Genomic DNA, 21,156 nt, shown 5'->3' with positions numbered 1-21,156 from the left:
CTAATATTGCCTATGAGTCTGAACAAGGAGAGATGTGGTTTGACCATATGCCGAGCTGCATTCTTGACATTCTGCAGCAAGATTGTAACCCTGCCTTAATCTCAGTACTGTTTCCTTAAAATATATATATATATATATATATATATTCAAAATCTAGGGGTGTCTAGGTTTCAAAGGACTTTGCAGATTGTAAAAATCTTTCCAAATGAGTGAGATATGTTGGTTGGACTGGAGGGAGGTCAAATTAGACAGAAAACTGGGGAAGTGCTCTGTTTCTTGAAGATCAGTTGCTTTTGGAGCAGCACAGTTTAGGAATCCAATGGAATGATCAGTACAGCATTTGCATCAAACCTGGCCCTTTTATGAAAATTCTTTGTTTCCAAAAAAAAAAAATGCATCAAAGAGGCTTGAATTTGAGAATTTATATCTCAATCCTTAATCATGTAGAGTCAGTTGTAATACAAGATAGATCAAGGTTTCAAGAACTATATTGAATACAATTTAAATTACAATAAAAGACATGACAAACCAACTTTTCAGTTTATTGATATACAGAATACAAAATATATGTATTTGGTCAAAAAAAATAGTAATACAACATGTACACAGAGCTTTCACTAAACTACATTAAAAAATTATTCCTTCTCCAAATTGTGCCTACAGTAAATGATGTCAATTTTGTTCCCTCTGCCAACTCCATCTAGGAGCTTATTGGGGACTAATGTGATTGATAGATTTTGATATGAACACACTAGCCACCAGATCCAATCAAACTTTAGTATGGGAAGAAGCACTTAAATGGTTCAAACAGCCGAGTATGCAACTCAGAGGAAAGCTCACTTACCTACCTAAACAATAGATACATTCACTTTACCAAATGTACAGTTAGAAGTGGTGTTTCCAAGTAAGCATGCCAATAGCGTCTGTGGTTCAGCAAGTTAGGGAGCATACAGGGTGGAGAGTGGGAGAAATTGGCATTGTACGTTCAAGAATCTGGGAATCGGTTGTCAAGAGCTTTTACCATAAATAGTCTTGGCTGTCTTTGTCCATTCGCCCGTGTTCGATATCTTGACTGGTTTGTTGGCCTTCACCACTAGAGGCAGATTGGTGCTGGCCAAAATCACTGCTGGGCCCACTGGTCTCACTAATTCCTTGATCTAGCTCTTGGCTTTCTAGTGCCAACTTTATAAAGTTCAACACGTCTTCCTTGTATTCACGAGTGCCGTATTGTGTGCTTTCAGAGAAACTGTATATCATACTTTGACCTGGTATAACTCCTTCATTTAATTCATCTGGAGAAAGATTGCCTTCCAAAGCTCGAACTACCTGCTTTTGGTCAAATATTAGAATAAAATGCCAAAGGCTGAACTATGGTGTTTATATGGGTTTCACACATAATCAGCATTTGAAAAGTCACATGATATTATTATGTATATAGTCACGCATTGTTCAAGTTTTGCCGTTAAATGAGATAACAGTTTTTCCTACTATATAGTCATAAACAAGAATCCAACATCTGTGGGAAGAGCGTTTCCTTTTCCACCATAATTTATCAAATACCTCCATGGATACAGTAACCACACATCTTGACTATCATTTATAACTTCTTTGAAAGTTTGGAGGCTCTTATGTTATGGCCGTTCCCAAGTGCTAATAGTTTGAACTATTCAAGTAAAAGCCAACCATTAAACCAAGAGAACCTACCAGGGATTGGTGGTTTGGTCCTAGGCCTATTGTCAGTTGGTCTCGACTGATGTAAAACAAAAACTAAACGGGTCATTCTAGAAGAAGAAGATTTCAAAGATGATCTAAAACTGATGCTTGAACCATCCTTCCAAAGTAGTAGCCTGGCATAGCTTATGATACACTTCAACAAAGACAAAATTTTAATAAACACACCAAATATATATGTATATATTTACATATATTAAGAGGCGTCCTACGAGACTCCATACTCACAGAAAGATATTTGAATTGTAAAGAAAAAGGAGGATGTAAACAAGACAAATAGTTCTATCGCATCAGCTCAAACAAACTTTGGAACTTTGTAAGATTACCTGGCTCATCTTTGGCCGACGGCGGGCAGAATGACGCACAGAAGCAGCAGCGCAGACAATCATACGAGCCATTTCGCTGGAGTTGTAATCATTCTGCAACCTTTCATCAACAAGACCATCAAAGTTTCCCTTTTCCAATGCTCGCGTGAGCAAAGGCCTTGCCTGAAATTCAATAACAGTGTCTATAATCTTTCCGGGCCATTCAAGCTTCATAGTTACTAAAAGTTTCACAGGGAGAGAGCAGAGCAGAGAATTCTCCATGAAAGCATATAGCAAGATTTGACGAAAGAAAGCCATAACATAAAACGGATAGGTCATGAAGCAACTGCGTTATCTTCTAATAAGATACAGCCATATTACCACAAACTGATGCAGATGAACTGCCAAGAATTAGTAGTGAACATATTGTATACGCACCCACTCAACCATGCTATCATCAGTGAAGGAATGAGTTTTATCAATGGGTTGGCGTCCAGTAATCAATTCCAATAGCACGACCCCGAATGAGAAGACATCTGACTTATCACTGAGCTTTCCACTGGATGCATATTCAGGAGCTAAGTATCTGAATATTTACAAACAAGTAACGGATGAAACACTGTTAGTAAATCAACCAACCACTACAACCTTTCAGTACAAACTTAGACTGCATGGAACCTACAAATCAGTGTTGAGTAATGCAGACTACATCAATCTTACCCAAAAGTTCCCATAACCCTTGTGGAGACATGAGTATCTGTATCTAAGGCCAACTTGGCAAGTCCAAAGTCTGCAACCTGAACAAAGAATACATACAATACATAGTACACGTTAATATTATCTGCATTTGATAAGAAATGCAAAATACATTCAATAACTCCTCTTAAGAGTATATTGTCTTATTCGGAAACTAAGCAGTACTGATAGGAAAATTTTACATTTAAAGTTATCCCGTAATATCCAACTAACACACATTTCTTTGATTTTGACATGGGCAGTGGCAGATGAAGGAAAACAAAGTCATCAAGGATCAAGATATTGGTGATATAGTAACAAACTCTAGACCTCGTATATACATGCTTCTCTCCTTTTCTATTTCAATTGTAGTTATAAGCAAAACAAAGTCAGACTTAGTGTAATTTTCATCGCATTACCAAATTGACCATCATGTCTTCAAAGTAAGTGTAATTTTTTACATAAAGGATTTGTTTTTCAGACTTAGTGTTTATGAGATTACTTTAGTCATCAAGCTTTAAAGCTTTGTGACCAACTATGCAGCAAGAACATCATGAGCTTTATACATTTGAAGTTTTTGATGAATCATATCAAAATGTGAAAGCTATTACAACCTACCTTTGCCAGCTCTGTGACCAACTATGCAGCAAGAACATCATGAGCTTTATACATTTGAAGTGTATGATGAATCATATCAAAATGTGAAAGCTATTACAACCTACCTTTGCCTCAAAGTTGTCATCAATAAGAATATTGGCAGCCTTGATGTCACGGTGTATGATCTTGGGATGACCTGAAGATATCGCTCAAGAGTAGGCAACTTGCAAGGAAAATAACAGCCCAGAAAATTTGTATGTAGTTCCCAAAATAAAAAAGCTAGCATTCAAAGAGAACTTACAGTCCTCATGGAGATATGCCAATCCTTTTGCAGATCCTAGAGCAATTTTCATTCTTGTTGGCCAAGTCATAGCTGGTCGCCTCTTTCCTGCAAAGGTTTCTTTGATAAGATTCTCTCAGAGACCAGACTGCCCTTTTTTTTTTTATTCTTTGGTGATTGCAGGAAAACAGCGAGGAATATAATAAACAAAAAACCACCGAAAGGACTTACCATGCAAGTGAAATTCCAAGGTGTTGTTGGAAACGAACTCATAAACAAGCAATCTCTGGGCCCCACTAATGCAGTATCCAACCAGTGATACAAGATGTCTGTGATGGACACGATTAATGACTTCAACCTCTGCCTGGAATTCACGCTCCCCCTGTCCACTCCCAGCTTTCAGCTGTTTAATTGCAACCACTTTCCCATTTGGAAGAATACCTTTATGGACAAAACCAAAGCCTCCTTGACCAAGAAGATTGTCGTTGGAGAATCCATTTGTTGCCATAACTAATTCGTCATATGTAAATGTGCTTTCGGAAAATCCAAAGGCTGGGGGCGGTTTATCTGATCCATACGATTCATCCTTAGAAAGTTAACGGCCGTGGGGGAAGATAAAAACATGCATGGCTAAATATATAAGGGATGCACATGACTGCTTTCCTTTGCTTAGGGTCTATATGGTCTGGAATCTGGATGCATGCTAATTGAACGTATATGACTTTGTATTCAAATTCATAAGCTTTCATGAAAGTTTACATGCAAACGCGCGAATGTCTGACACTATTTTTCTCACTGAGAGCAAGGTGAAAGCCAATTTAGCACGAGATCGATGGTGGTTGTCTTTCGACACTATCAAAGATCGATGAAACATTATTACACCAACAAAAGAACTGCATAGACGAAACCATTCTGTTTTCCCTAGTCCAGAGATTTATAAGGGCTGCTTGGTGGGGAACGAACTAGGACAAATAAAAGGTGCTACGAGAAAGCAAGTGAAGTGTAACACGATAAAGATCTATGAAGACAACTAAATCATCAATTAAACTAAATATATAATCTCCAGTGGCACGTCTAAATCAAAGTCAGCAGTTATAGAAAATCAGGAAAAATTTAATGAATGAGTCTCTCACTACTAGAATCTAATAGGATCAATACAAGAAATAAAGATAGGATCAATTTCAAATCAAATTTAGCATTCCACTGGCAATAGGAACCTTCATTGTATTAACTCCACTGCTAGCTAAGCATTTCTAATAGGTATAGAGTACTCTATACCTATACCTAGTGGTTTACCCCAAAAAAAAAAAAAAAAAATATCAATATGCAAGAACTTCAAGATTTCTGCTTATAAGTTTTGAATTACCTTTGAGTTGTTGCCCTGACTCATTAGCTCTCGCTAACCTGTTCTTCCGTCTCCGATAGATAAAGAAGATAATGACCACTACAACAAGTACACTGAACCCTCCTGTCGCAACTCCGACTATAACCCCGACCGGCGTGCTCCCCGACGCGGATGAGTTGGTTGGTGTCGGAGGAGGGAGAGACGCGGATGAGTTGGTTGGTGTCGGAGGAGTAGTGGTAGGATCAGTACCGTTGCCCTGCTCCGACATGGCCGGTGAGGTTTGAAAGGTAGCGGGGGATTGAAGCGAATCGGAGGTTTTTGAATTTGACTTGGTGAAGAAGATGCAGGGTCTGAAGAAAATGAATAGTCACACCATGGTGATGGTGGTTGGTGTAGAAGAGATGAACACATTTGGTGGGACCCGGTTTTGGTTAAGTGAGAATTGGGGGGATGGAAGACCGTTACAATTCGTATTGCATTACGTCATAAAAGAAAAAATGAGTTCGGTATTGCATTACGTCATAACAGAAAAAATGAGTTGGATTTGGAAAATTCTTCATTCTTTTTTAATTTTTTTTTATTCTGATTAGAATCGAGAATTTTATGTTAAATTATTTTTTATGTAAAAAAATTACTGAAATATAAAAATTAGGGCTAAATACTAGTTAGTACCCTATAGTATAGGTACAAAATCAATTCAGTCCCTGGACTTCTAATTTCATCAAAAACACCCCTGCACTTTCAATTTTGATCTAATAGGTCCAATTCGTTAATATTCTTTCAAATAGTTGGATTATTTGTTGAAAAACTATTTATTTTTAATAGTAGGACTCACTCCTAAATTAACAATGCAGACCACCTTGACACCACATCATAAAATATAGGTCATATATGATCCACATTAACAAGTTAAATAACTCAATTGTCGGAAAACTAACAAATTGGACCTATTAGATCAAAATTGAAAGTGCAGGGGTGTTTTTGATGAAATTAGAAGTTCAGGGACTGAATTGATTTTGGACCTAAACCACAGGGTAGTAATTTGTATTTAGCCCTAAAAATTATGTATTCAAATCTCATTGTTAGATGAGTGGGATTGGTGAAGTGGGTAGAGATCGAAAGGAAAATACAAATAATAAAGATAAAAAATTGATATTATGGACTCCTCAAAAAATCTCCAATTAATGGTGGCATAATATTCAATTCCTTAGAAATTGTTGAACCTTTGTAGTCCATCAATGAAATTATTTCATTTGAGGGTGGCATGATATCCAATCCCCTAGAAATTGTTAAACCTCTGTAGTCCATAAATGGAATTACTTCATGGTGAGAATGAGTTGGGGAAAATATTTTAAAATTAATTCCTACATAAAATTACATAAGAATAATTCGTGAAGAGTTACTGTACTTAGAGCAACTCCAACTTCCCTATAATTTCTGTATTATAGGGAAGCAAAAATCAATGCTTTAGCCCCTTTTTCTTCTTCAACTCTAACAAATTTTCTATTTTACAGTAATCTCTAAAATCTCCATAATTCTTTCTTAAAATTTTAGAGATTGGTATAAATTTAGGGAATTTGGTTTTCTCTTTCCTCACTATCCATAAAATGGGGATAGTTATATGGAATCTGTTAGAGCAAAAGAGACTCATTTTTCCCTAAAATAGAGAAAAATCAAAATATGGGGAAACTGTTGGAATTACTCTTATTGGCTGAAAGAGTTGCTTGGCTTGCTTCTACTTAATTGTTTACACTAGTCAAGTCTTTCCACGTCTTGTCAGTTTTCATACGCTGAAAAGTCACGGCACAGCTTCCAAGTCTTTACACTGTCAGTTTCCAAGTCTTTACACTAGTCAAATCTTTCCACGTCTTGTCAGTTTTCATATGCTAAAAAGTCAGGGCAACACAACTTCCAAGTCTTTACACTAGTCAAGTCTTTCCACATCTTGCCAGTTTTCATATGCTGAAAAGTCACGGCAACACAGCTTCCAAGTCTTTACACTGTTAGTTTCCAAGTCTTTCCACGTCTTGCCAGTTTTCATATGCTGAAAAGTCACGGCAACACAACTTCCAAGTCTTTACACTGTCAGTTTCCAAGTCTTTACACTGTCACTTTCCAAGTCTTTACACTAATCAAATCTTTCCACGTCTTGCCAGTTTTCGTATGCTGAAAAGTCAAGTCACGTTGCTGTGGGTTTATTATCCGCTTGTATTTTATCAGCAAATGCAGAGATATTAGGTCTTTAGCCATGCCACTACGGCTAAAGTAAATATAGAGATATTCAATCAAATATGAAATATCAAAGAGTAATCACTATCTTGGATTAGTTGGCCCAAAGCTTATCAAATGCTACTAATCATATTGATTAGAAACCATCAAAATGAATGATGTTCCTATTAAAATACCAAAATAGCTTATAATATGACAACTATTTGAAACTCATTGATAATCAACGCACAATATAACAAAAGGTACAATGTAGAGAACTAATTTTTGTGCAGACCTTATATACAAAGTAAAACACAACATATATGAATTTGTTTTTATATTCTTTAGCCTGCTAAAAGATTTAGTCTCATGCCACGATGCTTCAGCCCCTCTCTGCTACAAATTCAGGCTTTGTTCTTTTACATGGTGTTAAGTATAACACGATTGAGAGACTTAATTGTCTTGTTTTTATTCATCTCATAACAGAGGTTTATATAGAGAGTTTACAGAAATATAAAATGCTACCACTGATAAGTGCTAACTACACTATAGTATGTCTACACTATAGAATGATAAGTGCTAACTACACTATAGTATGTCTATATTATAGAATGATAAGTGCTAACTACACTATAGCATGTTGATGTTGATATTAGCTCACTTAACAGGTCATCAATACAAAACTTACCTGGGTTCACCATATTCTTTTACAACATTCATCTTAATTATCTGTCACTGCCTCTTCCTTTGCAGGAAATAACTAAAACAATTTTCAAAAGTGCCGCCTTTCTCGAAGAAAGAAATTTCAGACACAACAATGATAGAAGATCTCTCCTATAACAAACAACAAGTGAGAAAAGATCTCAAAGTTCCCAAGTCCAGCACCTTTGTGTGACTAAAAACTTTACAACATGAGCACTAAAGCAAGCTGCTATACATCTACTCATAGCTGACCGAGTTATCACTGTTTCACCCAAAGAAGAAAAAGAAAGATGTTCAACTGTGTTCAACTGCAGTCATCATCCAAAGTTACAAAATCTTGCAGATGGAGAATTTGAGAAATGCTATGAAAACATAATATTAGCTAATGCACACCTCCATATCAAATCAAGAAAAAGTATCTATTTACATCATGACCATTACATTAAACAACTCTAAACTACTTGGATATATGCATTTAGCAGATACCAGGCATAAATAGTGATGTAGATATTGAAATTGAAAACTATAAAATGATGTCCAAGACTGTAAATACTTTATCGTCTAACCTTTGAGTGTCACAGTGTTGGAGGATAATACAAATAAATCAATGATCAAAATCACAGAAGGATATTCCCAGACCTGTAGAAGGGGTGCTTGAATTAGATTAGACGTGGAGTCTAACCAAGTATACTTAAGGAGAGTAAAAAAAAAAAAAAAAAAAATTAGAACAAGAAACCATCAGATTTGCAAACCATCATTGCAATTAGAAACATCTTGAAGTAACTTGAGATAAGTACTGCCAGCAGAAGGTCTTTGTACCTATGTCAAAATACGCAGAATCATATAACATGTACAGTATAACATATATGTTATGCTCTAAAAAATACAAAAAAAGCTTTATCACAGCATTAAAGCTTGGCTGGAAGATTACTGTTATATTCTTTCAAGCCATGACACTGGGTGATAATAAACCATTTCCCTTGTATGTTCTGTATTACTTTCCTTCCATTCCATAAATTTCAAACTATGTTGTTTTAGACATTTTGACCAAATTCTCACTAATCTTAGGTTCACCATACTCTTGGGTATCCACTATCACTCAATATTTTCGACTGGTCACAAATCAAAGATTTTAGAAGCAATTATCTACTTCAAACTTCTCAGTTTATCAAATGATTAAGATATGCGTGCTTTCTGACCATAATGCATGCTTCAAAGAATATGAAAGTTCCTATCTTTACACACCGAACCTAATCATAATACCCCTAGCATTTATTTTTACTTGCTGAAATTAACAAAACCCAGAAACATTTTTCATGGAAATAAATAAACAGGTTTTAGTTTTCAAATATATTTCAGTCTCAAATTGGATAACGGTATAAGGGAAGAAAGAGCTAGCTCACCTCGGACTTCTCCTTTGATCGGTGACCGATCTGCTGTACTCCAGCTTCGATCATCTTTCTGTGTCTGTCGATCAACAACAACAACTGCAAGATCAAAGCCATCTCCTTCTCCCTGTCTCTGTCAATCAACAGAAGAAACAGCAGCACACACAATCACCCACAAAACCAAATTCAAATGCCAAAAGAATCCAGATAGATAAACCCACATTCATATGCACTACCTAGAATTGCATGCACCGAACTTCAAAACCCAATCAATCGCACCCAAAATTCAAGCTTACCTTCCCTTTTCTGTCTTCTCCCGAATTTCTTTCACAAAAACCCACCAAATGAGCCTTTTGTATAATGGACAATTCTGGATTACATTTGGCTACAGTCTGTAAGTGGTTTCTTTTTTCTTTTCTTTTTTCCCTATAATTGCAGTTCTATATGTTGGGATTATAATGTATGTCTTACGCACTTTAATACGCTGCTGTCTGCATAATGCCTCAGAGATTATGAACCCAAAGAAGCCATGTTGACAATGACAAAGGTAGAATTATGTGTGTCTGTCTATATGAAATCATTTTGTGTTTTTGTAGTACTCCTGGTTCAGAAGAATCAGTTCTCCATGAACATGTCTGTTTACTCTGAGTTATAGTATGTGATGAAATAAAATTGGATTTCACAGGACATCCAAAAAGAGAGAGACAAGATAAAGGACAACTCTGTTCAGGAGGTTGACTGTGACATTCTGGAAAGCTGAAAGATCGTGTACCTCTTTGTTAAGCTAAAATTGATCAGTTTGAAGTAAGTATTAGTTCTTGGCTTTCTAAATTTCAGCATGAATTTGGCTTCCCAGTTTATAGATATCTTTTCTAATATTCTAAAAGTAGTTATTCATGAAAAGTACTTTTAGGTAGACGCATGGCTAGAAATCTGTATTTGGCGACAGGTTATTTTTGCATCTGAACATGTTAAAGATTGACCTTGGATATTATGCTTGTGGACAAATTACTCATATGTCTAAATTCCTGCTACTATGTGTTGCCAGTTACTGCAATCATCTCATTTGGAAATATATGCCTATTGCAATAGTTCCGACATTTGGCAACGTATTACCCCATGAGTTAGAATATTAAATACATGATTACCTAAAAATATGCTCTGTTTCTCTTCCACATGGTTGACAATATTGATTAGACTTTTTACTTTTTTATTTGATTTCCAATTAGAAATGGACTGCATGCTTTTTTGAGTTTTTTGCAGACATGAATTTTCTATTACTATAGCATATTGGATTTTGGTTGTGAAAATAAAATATTTGTGCAATCCCAATGGACATTGTATCTTTTCTGGATTCTTATATAAATATTAGCTCATGATTTAGGGAATCTAAGTTATTTTTGAAAGGAATTGAGGGAATACAAAGCAAAAGAATTTCAAGAAGAACTTTGTTGCTACTTATATCGTTTCATGTTTTATACAGGGTGAAGTAAAGAAATCTAGCCAATGCTATACCTTGAAGAAATCAGATATTGCAAGCATGGTGGAAAAAACCGCTGAAGTTAGGAGAACGAAGGAGGAATTGGAAAAATATATAGCCCCTGAAACGAGCTGTTTCCCGCAGCCAAGGATGCAACTGACATGATGGAATCAACTAAGGACACATCTGGAGAATTAATGTAAAGTAGTTGGTCTGGCCATGCCCTTTTCACAGAAACATATATAGTCTAATGGGTTTGAATCCATTTTGGAAATGCAAAGCTAAGTCTTAACAATTTTTTTGCAAAAGTAGTTGGTTAGCATCTACTGTTTTGAAAATTGTAAATACAATTATAAATCACTACAACAAATCTGGGCATTAATGACCAAATCATAGTGACCAACTCATAGTTGGTCATTAATAGAATAGAATTAGTGACTAACATTATTCATTGGTCATTAAAATAGTTGGCGCTAGATTTTTTAGAACTCCCGCCTAATTATGATTTCGTAGTGACCAAATGCTTAATTAATAGTGACCAGCTTAGGTTTGGCCACTGCAAGTTTTAATAACACCTGCACTTAGTGACCAACTAATTCTTTAATGTATTATTTCAAGCGGTGATTCCCAAATTTTCACAAAGCGGTCTCCCAAAGTTATAAGCGCGCGATTCCCAAATTTTCACAAAGCGGTCCCCAAAGATAAATTTCGTGTTCTTCTCCTGACTCAGATTCATCTTCTCCTCCACTACTATTGCGTTCTTCACCTTCCATCTTCTCCTCTGCTCATATCCGCTCCATGCTCAAAGACGAGGTACTCCTCCTCCTCCTCCTCCTTCGTTGGTTTGAATTGTGTGAAATGGCTTCGTTTGTGATTTCGGGTTGAGCTATTTGACTTTCGGTTTTTTCATTTTTTGGCAATCAAATTGACTTTGGGGGTTTGAATAGAGAGGTTTCATGAAGCAATTTGGTACTCAATTTAATTTTAGGGTTATAGCTGTTTGATTTTTGATTTGATTTTCCTTATTTGTAATGATTAGGTTGCTGGGCTTTTCATATTTCTGGTTCAAGGTTCAGCTGGAGTCGAGAAGAAGGATTGGCTTTTTGTATTTCTGGGTAAGAAGTTGCTAGTCGTTCAACTTATTTTTGACTTGAATATTTATGTTACTTGCTATGCCAGTAATAACGTACTCTTATTCTCGTTGGGTTTGGGGAATTTGAAATTGAATATATATGGATGCCAAGATTTTTGTATTTTATCTTTGCCAAAACAGTACTCTTGTTAGGAGCAGTAAGATTGAGTTCATTGATATTCTTGCTGTTCTAATGTGCCAAAATATGTCCCTGCACAAACAAGCCAATTTATTTATTTGTTTGGATTGTCGGTATTGTTATTATTATCCTCTAATGTTTGGTTTTTGATATAAATGTGTATATATAATGTAAAGGGAGGAGCTGGAAAGTAACGACATTGTAGTTGATGACTGGTTAATAAATTAGTAGCCTTCTGATATAGATAGCTCAGATTCTTGCTTTTTGTTTTTTTACATGGTTTTTGTTTGTTTCTTGGTACCCCTTTTGATGTGGGAGAAAATAATATGGAAGTTCATTGGTAAAAGTGAATGAAAGGAATGGCTGGTTATATAATTGAAATGAATAATGGAATTAATATATGTTGAAGGAACTAATATGGTTTTGACGCTTGAAGCTATAAGACATGTGAATGTGAATTGTTCAACAGCTTTTTGGTATTTGAGGTTCAAGAGCTGTAAACTACATTTGAGTAATAAGACACACTTTAGAATGCAGATTATAGGTTTGTAAATTTGCATGCAATATGTCCTTTGAGGGATGCACGTACAATACCTTTTTTTTTCCCCAAGTTTTCACCAATTTGCATTAGTAATTTGAACTTACCTCTGGTTTTGTTTTTTTTTAGTATTTGTTTTGAGTTAAATTGACTCATAATATCTGCTCCTTAGGATCCAATAAACTATCTCTGATGGCATGTTGATCAAATAAACTATGTTCACCATTTTCCCTTGGATGTGAGATATAGATAATTCCACTTCTAGTGCTTTGCTTCGGATATGCATTGTGAGAACAAAAATGCTCGATAAGTTATTTCAGTAAAAATAATTCTCTTTGCCATCCCTTTTGTATTTTTGATATGAACTCTTTTTGTTTCCTTATTATCTTGTTTCTTTTTGTCTGTTAGCACATCTAGAACTGTCAATATATGGGGTCTTGTTGTGACTTTGATTCTTACGGAGCTAATTAGATTAATGGTTCAGTGATTGGTACAACAGGGACCTCATGGTATATATTTATGGGCAGTCAAGGACTAAACACCTTTCTTAATGGAAACTAAATCAGTAAATCCTTATCATAATGTACCTTGGAAAACAGTAATCGTATATGTACAACTATTATAGCAATAGACATCGCTTAACAATGATTGAATGTTTAACTATGTTTACTGGACTAGAACATATCTTTCTATTCCTATTCCCTGTTCTACAAGAAGTATGATCAAGTGCATTAAAAAAAGAAGAAGTTGTTACTGTACTATTCATTAACTTGTCCAATTTTTGCAGCTTTCAACTACTGAATAGGAGCCAACAAGTCTCAATATCCAATTTACAAAAGAAGGTAAGACTTCTTTTGTTATTTCTTATTACAAACTTTTTTTATGGTTATGAAACATAGATATGCTCTATCTTATATTAAAATATACTAAAACATAGATATATAGTACTTCTTGGCTAGTATAATCAAAGCAAGATGGTCCTTTATTGAATAGCTTTCTATTGAAATTTAGTTGTTATAACTTAGTTTACTGTCTCTTTTCTAATATTTGCTAGAGTTAGTCTGTATCGTTGATGGATAGAAGTTGGATTCAGTTACCCACTAGGGGAAGGAGAGAATATATCAATGGGGTGAAACAATTCATGAATTTCGCAATTGCCCACATGAAGCCAGGGTCTGATTTGATACCTTGTCCGTGCATGGATTGCAATAATTTTCGTAAATATAGCCCAGACCAAGTTGAGGATCATTTATATGCAAATGGAATGGCTAAGGGTTACACTAAGTGGACAGATCATGGAGAAAATGACGATGATTTTGAACTAGAAGATGATATTTTGGAATCTGAAAATGAAGAGGATGTTGATGATGTAGTTGAAATGTTAAATGAATTCCAAGCTCATGATGATAGGGAATCTCAAGAACATGTCCCTATTATGGAAGAAAATAAGTTTAGATGATTGATGAGGGATGCAGAGCAAGAATTATATCCTGGTTGTCGAAAATTCTCTAAATTATCCTTCATTGTAAAGCTGCTTCATTTAAAGATAATGTTTCGTGGTAGCAACAAGTTCTTTTCAGCATTGCTTGAGTTAGTGAAAGAGGCATTACCTGATGGAAATACATGTCCTAGATCTCATTATGAATCAAATAAGATTATACGAGACTTGGGTCTTAGTTATGACAAGATCCATGCATGTAAAAATGATTGTGTACTCTTTTGGGAGGAGTATGAAGATAAATTGGAGTGTCCGATATGTCAGGAACCTAGGTACTCTTTTGATAATGGGAAGAAGAAGATTCCCCAGAAAATCTTGAGATACTTTCCATTAACTCCAAGGCTGCAAAGATTGTTTATATCGAAGAAAACAGCTGTAGATATGAAATGGCACAAGGATAAACGACCAGATGATGAGTATATGAGGCATCCTGCTGATTCTCAAGTGTGGAAGGACTTTGATCTAAAGCACGAGTCATTTGCTATGGATTCTCGCAATGTTAGGCTTGGATTATCATCTGATGGCTTTAATCCATTTGGTAATTTAAGTACCTCTTATAGCATGTGGCCTGTTTTTCTTGTTCCATACAATCTTCCGCCGTGGAAATGCATGAAAGATCCATACTTCATGATGTCATTGCTTATTCCTGGACCAAGAGCTCCTGGAAATGACATTGACGTGTTTCTACAACCGTTAATCAAAGAATTAAAGCAATTATGGGAGGTTGGGGTTGATACATATGATGCTGGTTCTGGACACAATTTCCGTTTAAGAGCTGCATTATTGTGGACAATAAACGACTTTCCTGCATATGCAAATTTGTCTGGATGGAGTACCAAAGGAAAAATGGCGTGTCCTACTTGCAATGACCAGACACCTCATCAATGGTTGAACAATTGGCAAAAAACTGTATATTATGATCATCGTCGTTTTCTGCCACAAAATCACAGATTCAGAAAAAATTTGGAGTTTAATGGTAAAGTTGAGAAGAGATTAAAACCTGCTTTATTATCAGGGGATGATGTGGTTCGCCAATTGGCTCATGTTTCACAACCATGTTTTGGAAAGGGGAAGAAGAGAAAGCGTTGTGCTGATCATTTGAATTGGAAAAAACGAAGCATTTTCTTTGACTTACCCTATTGGCACGCACTCAAGCTACGCCACAATCTTGATGTAATGCACATAGAAAAAAATATTTGTGATAATATTTTGGGTACATTGATGGACACTGAAGGTAAGACGAATGACTCATATAAGACTCGTCTTGATATGGAAGAGATGGGCATCAAGTCTGATTTACACCCTAAATGTATTGATGGTGTGATTAAGTTTAGACCAGCATATTACACTTTTAATACAGATGAGAGGAAGGGTTTTTGTGAGTTCTGTAGTTGTACGAAACTTCCAGATGGCATGGCTTCAAATATCTCTAATTGTGTGAACTGTGCTGATTCTAAGATTTATGGTTTGAAAAGTCACGATTGCCACATTATATTGCAGCGACTTCTTCCTGTTGCCTTGCGTGGGTACTTGTCTAAAGATGTTCGTGATGTCATTATTAAATTATGTTTATTCTTTAAGGAGTTGACTTCCAAGACTTTGAGATTGGATGTTTTGGAAAGACTAGATAAGGATATTGTCGTACTCCTATGCAAGTTAGAGTTGAACTTCCCACCCTCATTTTTCAACATTATGACTCATTTGCCAATTCACTTGGCTTATGAGGCCATACTTGCTGGACCAGTACAATACCGATGGATGTTTCCATTTGAGAGGTAATATTTAGAAGCTTTAATTTCTTATGTGGTTGTGTTGATGCATTTATTTCTTTTTGGCATGTGCTGATTCTTTTATATTTGTGGTTTGTGCTTATGCATATATTTGTGGTTGTGGTGGTGCATTTAAATTTTTGTTCTTCTTTGGTACGTGCTGATGCTTCTATATTTGGGGTTGTGTTGATGTGGTTGTGCTGATGCATATATTTTTCTTTATTGTGTTGATGCACTTATTTCTTTTGTTGTACTAGTGCTAAAAAGACTATCAATTTGTTGAGAATGTTAGTTCATTGCTTCACTAGAACTGCATCATTTTCGATTTATTTTGGATAAGAAAATTTATCTTCTTTGACCTCATTAATCTTTATTTGTAACATAATTGGATTACTTTATGTATACATAGTTTGGTATTAACTGTTATTTACATATCCTGGTTGCAGAAAAATGCATAACTTAAAGGATTATTGTAGAAACAAAGCCCACCCCGAAGGATCAATTGCGGAAGGTTATTGTGATTGTGAATGCCTGACATTTTGCTCCATGTACTTTCGTGATGTTGAGACAAAGTTTAACCAAGTAGACAGGAACCATGATGTAAGTGAGAGAAGGATGGGTTTATCTGTTTTCACACAGAATGTTAAGTTGTTAAAGGGAGCAGTTGATGATGTTCTTAGCCTAACTGACTTTGCAAGGATTCGATGGTATGTGCTGAATAATTGCGATGAAGTACTGCCATATATAAGGTACATGAGCTGCTGTAATGTAGATGTGTATTCTTAATAGGCAATAATTTGGCCAAGTTCTGAATATTTCGTTCTGCATGCAGGGAACATAAAGCAGAACTTGAGAGGCAAAATATTCAAAACATAGCAAAAGAACAACAACAGAAGTTTCATAAATGGTTTTTGCGACGTGTGAGTGATGAATATTTTAGCATATATAATTCCAAACTGTACTTGTGTATTTTTCATTGCTTAGTCTAATATTGGTAAGTTGTGTAAATAGGTTCAACAGATGCAAGTTGAGGATTCAACAGAAGATGTTGAATCCTTACTAAACTTGGCCAGTGGACCTCAGCGTGAAGTGGCACGATATAGTGGGTGTATCGTCAATGGCATAAGGTTTCATACTCAGAAACGCGACGCAAATAAAAAAACTCAAAACTATGGAGTGGTAGTCAAAGGAGAGCATCGTGGTAAAAGTATTGACTTTTATGGTGTTTTGAAAGATATAATTGTGTTATCATACCTTGGAAATAATCAGGTGGTCGTTTTCAAGTGTGATTGGCTGGACCTCAATGCAAGAAGGGGAATTCAAGTTGATGAGAACCAGTTTACAAGTGTTAATTTTACCAAAAAATGGTATATGAATGATCCATTTGCATTGGCATGTCAAACACAGCAAGTATACTATTTGAAAGATACAAAGCATGGTAGTAATTGGCGTGTTGTAGAAAGGTCGCAGCCTAGAGGGATGTATGATTTTACAGAAAAAGAAACTGAAGTGGGTGATTCATTAGAGGAGGTAGAAGATCCATATCAGCAAGAGTCACATGGCTATGTCGATTCAGTTGAAGTTGATGTTGGAGAGACGTCATTACATAGAGATGACATAGAAATGATCGTTGTTGATTTGAATGCTAAAGATAGCGATGCAGAAGATGGCGACTTTAATGATGAAGATAATGAGTTGATGTCTTATGATGATATCGAGGACGACTCTGCGTAATAGAATCCATGCATATTCTATTCCACAATTTTGTATTGTCATGATTTTATCATATGTATGTCAATGTCATACAAAGCTTGGGTTTTTAATTCTAACTTCCAAGTTCATTTTGATACTAGTTCATTAGTTTGTTTAATGCATTAGGATAAATATATTTATTTTGTTGTATAAGGTAAGCATTAAAACAATTACTTCAAGAGATTTAGAGTCATGCTAATAGCTCTTTTTTTCATGACAGGTTGTGTGTGTGTATATATCATTATGGCTAATGGTAGACAAGGTCCAAGGTTTCTACATCAATTGCGGACGAATGCACTGCCACAACACCAAATGCGATCATCTACTCAAAAGATTTCAAAGCTTGCAAAGTCTTTTAGCAAGCCTACAACACCAGCACAAGCACCGGCAGCCCCATTGCACTCATCAGTAGAGCAGATTATCACTTCCATTCCTACTCAAAAGATTTCAAAGCTTGCAAAGTCTTTAAGCAAGCCTACAACACCAGCACAAGCACCGGCAGCCCCATTGCACTCATCAGTAGAGCAGATTATCACTTCCATTCCTACTCATGTTCCAAAACATCATTGTCCACCTCAAGTTCAATCATCACCACTTATGCGAATGCTAAGATCAACTTCTGTTAAGCAAGGGTCAACTTCTATTAACCAAGGATCAACTTCTATTCAACAAGAGTCAACTTCAACTACAAATGCCACAGAGCCTACTCAAGTTGCTTGTTCTCCCACGGTAGAAGAGATCACTAATACTAATAGTAAGTAATGAAACAAAATGTACATAATATGATTAATAAGTAAAACAAAAATAATTTGTCAACTGAGCTTTGATAATTTAATGGTATAAATAGTATTTTAAATTATTGTTTTATATGATCAGTTTGATAATTCATGTAGGTGGTGCAGTTTGCAAGAAAGTGCGTGGTGAGACTCGATGTCTTGAGCTATCCAAGAGGAAGCGCGATGGTGTTCAACTTGATATTGATATTCCAAAGCATACTATGAGAGCTGTAGGAACAAATTGTCAATTCTACATTACGGGTATGGGGTGCTTTGTTCGAAAAAATGTTCCACTGCAAATTAAGAAGTGGTCTGAGCTCTCAAGAGAAGATGTTGCTTTGCTAATTCGCCATGCCCGTGTAAGTATACCATTCCATTTTCTTCAAATATACTAGACCTAAATTATGTACAAAAAATTATTGTCTATCACATGAAATCTGCCTTGTTTGCTAATATGGTATCATATGATATTAGGAAAAATTCAAGTTGAGCAATGAGTCTCATGTCGATGAGGCAATTGAGAAACATATGATGAGATATTTTACCACTTGGCGCTATAATTTGCGTAAGAAATTTCTGAAGATGTGGAAGAGGAAGATTGGAACTATTTGATCGCAAATCTGTGGCAAGATGGAAAGTGGCTGGTTAGAATTCTTTCAATGTTTATTTTTTCAAGCCAATTAGTAATTTTTTTTTCATCTACAGTTGTACTTGCTATAGATTGTGGAGTTTGTGATTTGATTTTTATACAGGAAACAAGTGAAAAAAACAGGAAAAACATAGATAAGTTGGAGATAACACATTGTGCAGGGACAAAGGCATTTAGTCGCCTTAGAACTGAAAATGTAAGCTTCAATTTCAGTTTTTTTGTTAAGGCATGTTCAACTATGAAAGGTGTATGTGACATATATTTTGGGTTGTGGTTAAACTAAAATAGCGAAATCCTGAGAATGGAGAGGAAGTTGGTCGTATTGACCTTTTCAAGCTCACACGATATAGCGAAAAGAAATCTGCATGGGTTGGTGATACTGCAAAGAATGCTTTTGTGAGTTGCTATATTTTTTATTTCAATTATTGTGTTATTGTAAAAATAACAGTACTTACAAAATGGTTTATATATATATATACATGTCCACTCTTTTGTAGGAAGAGATGAAGAATCTACAAAACGAGCCACAAATGAATGAAGAAACTGGTGAAATAATGTCTGAAGATGAGATCTATGATAAAGTTCTCTAGAAAATTGTTGGTCCACCTCGATCAGGCTATATACGAGGCTTAGGAGCTGGGCCAAAGCCTAAAAGATCTAAACTTGCAGCAAATGATGCTCAACTGAGGGAGGCAAATCAAAGGGCAGATCAAGCAGAAAGACGAGCAATGCAGCTTGCAGAGGAGTTGATGGCTGTGAAGTCTACTGCAGCTCAGCAAAATGAGGAGTTAAAGACAGTCAAAGCTGGTGCAGCTCAGCAAAATGAAGAGTTAGAGGCAGTGAAGGCTAGAGCCACTCAACAAAATGAAGAGTTGGAGGCACTAAAGGCAAGACAAAATCAGACCGACACACTTTTACTTAAATTGATGGCACAATTATCCCAAAACTAAAGGTATGCATACATGAGTCACTTGGGTTGTTGCAATTATATTATATTATGGAAACATAATTATTATAGTGTATAGTGAATACTAGGCCTTTTTAGATGCAGCTCTTACTACATTAGGATGAAGGTTATAACTTGCTATATATGTTTTGTTATATTGCAGATTTGGTCTAAGCTTCAAAAAGTATGTACATCTTGCAAACTCTCATTGAAGGCTCATTGAACTTCTAGAAAGACTTGAATGTAGTTTTGTCTATTTTGAAATTGTTATCAAGGATGGATATTAACATCTCTATATTTTGGATTTGCAAATGTAGTATTTCAAGATGGAGATATTGACTGGTTTTAGAGTACATTTCACTTTGTGGTGTTGGACTATATATTGAATGCTACTTTTAGAAGGTTATTGCATGAAAAAATGTACATTGTCTCAATTTTGAAAATGTAGCGACACACTTAGTGATCAAGTTTGTTGGTTATTAACATCAAACTTAACAACCTAGAATAGTTGCCAATTTAGTTACCAAATTATCAGTGACCTAGTAATATGGTCACTAAAATTATTCAATTTAGTGACCATTGGTATCACAATTTAGTGATGAACATGTAGGTCACTAATGTCATTATCATTTGTGACCATATGATCATGGTCACTAAAGACATTTTGAATTAGTGACCAAAAATTGTGGTCATTGAAGACATTTCGAATTAGTGACCAACTTACAATTGTTGGTCACTAAATAGAATCAGTGAGGGACCTATAGTGACCACCTAGTGACCACCTGAATTTGGTCACTAACCATATTTAGTGACCAAATTTGCTAGTTTTAATGACCAATGCAGCGGTCACTAATACCCAGATTTGTTGTAGTGAATGTATAAAAGAATGTTCTTTAGTTAATATGTTCGTAACCATATACCCATAGCATCCCACGGGCATCACTGCTAATTTCATACTATATATCAAACAAAACATATGATCATCTTGTTTACTCTATAACGAAGAAAGCATTCAATTTGCCCTAACTTAGTCTACTAGCATGCATTAGAGTTTTCAGTTTGTCCTAACTTGAGATACTAGCGTTACAGTTTTCAAGCTCATTTTTTTTAGAATGCAGTTTTCAAACTCTGGTGTTTGTACTACTCGTATTTTGAGCTAATAATTCATTAATGAACTCGTTGTCTA

General features: G+C 35.6%; 3 protein-coding genes across 5 annotated transcripts; 2 read left to right on the top strand and 1 right to left on the bottom strand.

Annotated features, from left to right (window-relative positions):
* Positions 1-466: 466 nt before the first annotated feature.
* LOC133725220 (proline-rich receptor-like protein kinase PERK15) lies at positions 467-5,384 on the bottom strand. Its single transcript, XM_062152376.1, has 8 exons — positions 5,015-5,384; positions 3,880-4,215; positions 3,670-3,756; positions 3,494-3,564; positions 2,757-2,833; positions 2,475-2,622; positions 2,058-2,219; positions 467-1,326 (listed from the first exon to the last, which is right to left on the bottom strand). Exons 1-8 carry the CDS (start codon positions 5,259-5,261, stop codon positions 1,018-1,020), a joined length of 1,437 nt encoding a protein of 478 aa, XP_062008360.1. The 5' UTR covers positions 5,262-5,384; the 3' UTR covers positions 467-1,017.
* Positions 5,385-11,427: 6,043 nt separating this feature from the next.
* On the top strand, positions 11,428-20,376 carry LOC133725222 (uncharacterized). 3 transcript variants are annotated; one of them, XM_062152378.1, is made up of 7 exons: positions 11,428-11,584; positions 11,811-11,886; positions 18,493-18,734; positions 18,850-19,019; positions 19,128-19,220; positions 19,313-19,420; positions 19,522-19,959. In XM_062152378.1, the coding sequence occupies exons 1-4, from the start codon at positions 11,570-11,572 to the stop codon at positions 18,985-18,987; spliced, it is 471 nt and encodes a 156-aa protein (XP_062008362.1). In that variant the 5' UTR covers positions 11,428-11,569; the 3' UTR covers positions 18,988-19,019; positions 19,128-19,220; positions 19,313-19,420; positions 19,522-19,959. The 3 variants fall into 3 exon arrangements, 2 of the variants coding, with proteins under 2 accessions (XP_062008362.1, XP_062008361.1); XM_062152377.1 differs by lacking the exons at positions 11,428-11,584; positions 11,811-11,886 and adding an exon at positions 16,865-18,353; XR_009854319.1 differs by lacking the exons at positions 11,428-11,584; positions 11,811-11,886 and adding an exon at positions 20,134-20,376 and having other exon boundaries at positions 18,381-18,734; positions 19,522-19,976.
* Positions 13,779-17,581, top strand: LOC133726487 (uncharacterized). The gene is made up of 5 exons (XM_062154033.1): positions 13,779-14,006; positions 14,127-15,853; positions 16,294-16,596; positions 16,680-16,767; positions 16,859-17,581. Exons 1-5 carry the CDS (start codon positions 13,779-13,781, stop codon positions 17,579-17,581), a joined length of 3,069 nt encoding a protein of 1,022 aa, XP_062010017.1.
* Positions 20,377-21,156: the final 780 nt, after the last annotated feature.

Source organism: Rosa rugosa, chromosome 1 (assembly GCF_958449725.1).
Source record: "Rosa rugosa chromosome 1, drRosRugo1.1, whole genome shotgun sequence".
Classification (NCBI taxonomy): Eukaryota; Viridiplantae; Streptophyta; class Magnoliopsida; order Rosales; family Rosaceae; genus Rosa; species Rosa rugosa.
Note: the sequence above shows the minus strand (reverse complement) of the source record. Positions and strands in the feature narration are given on the sequence as shown.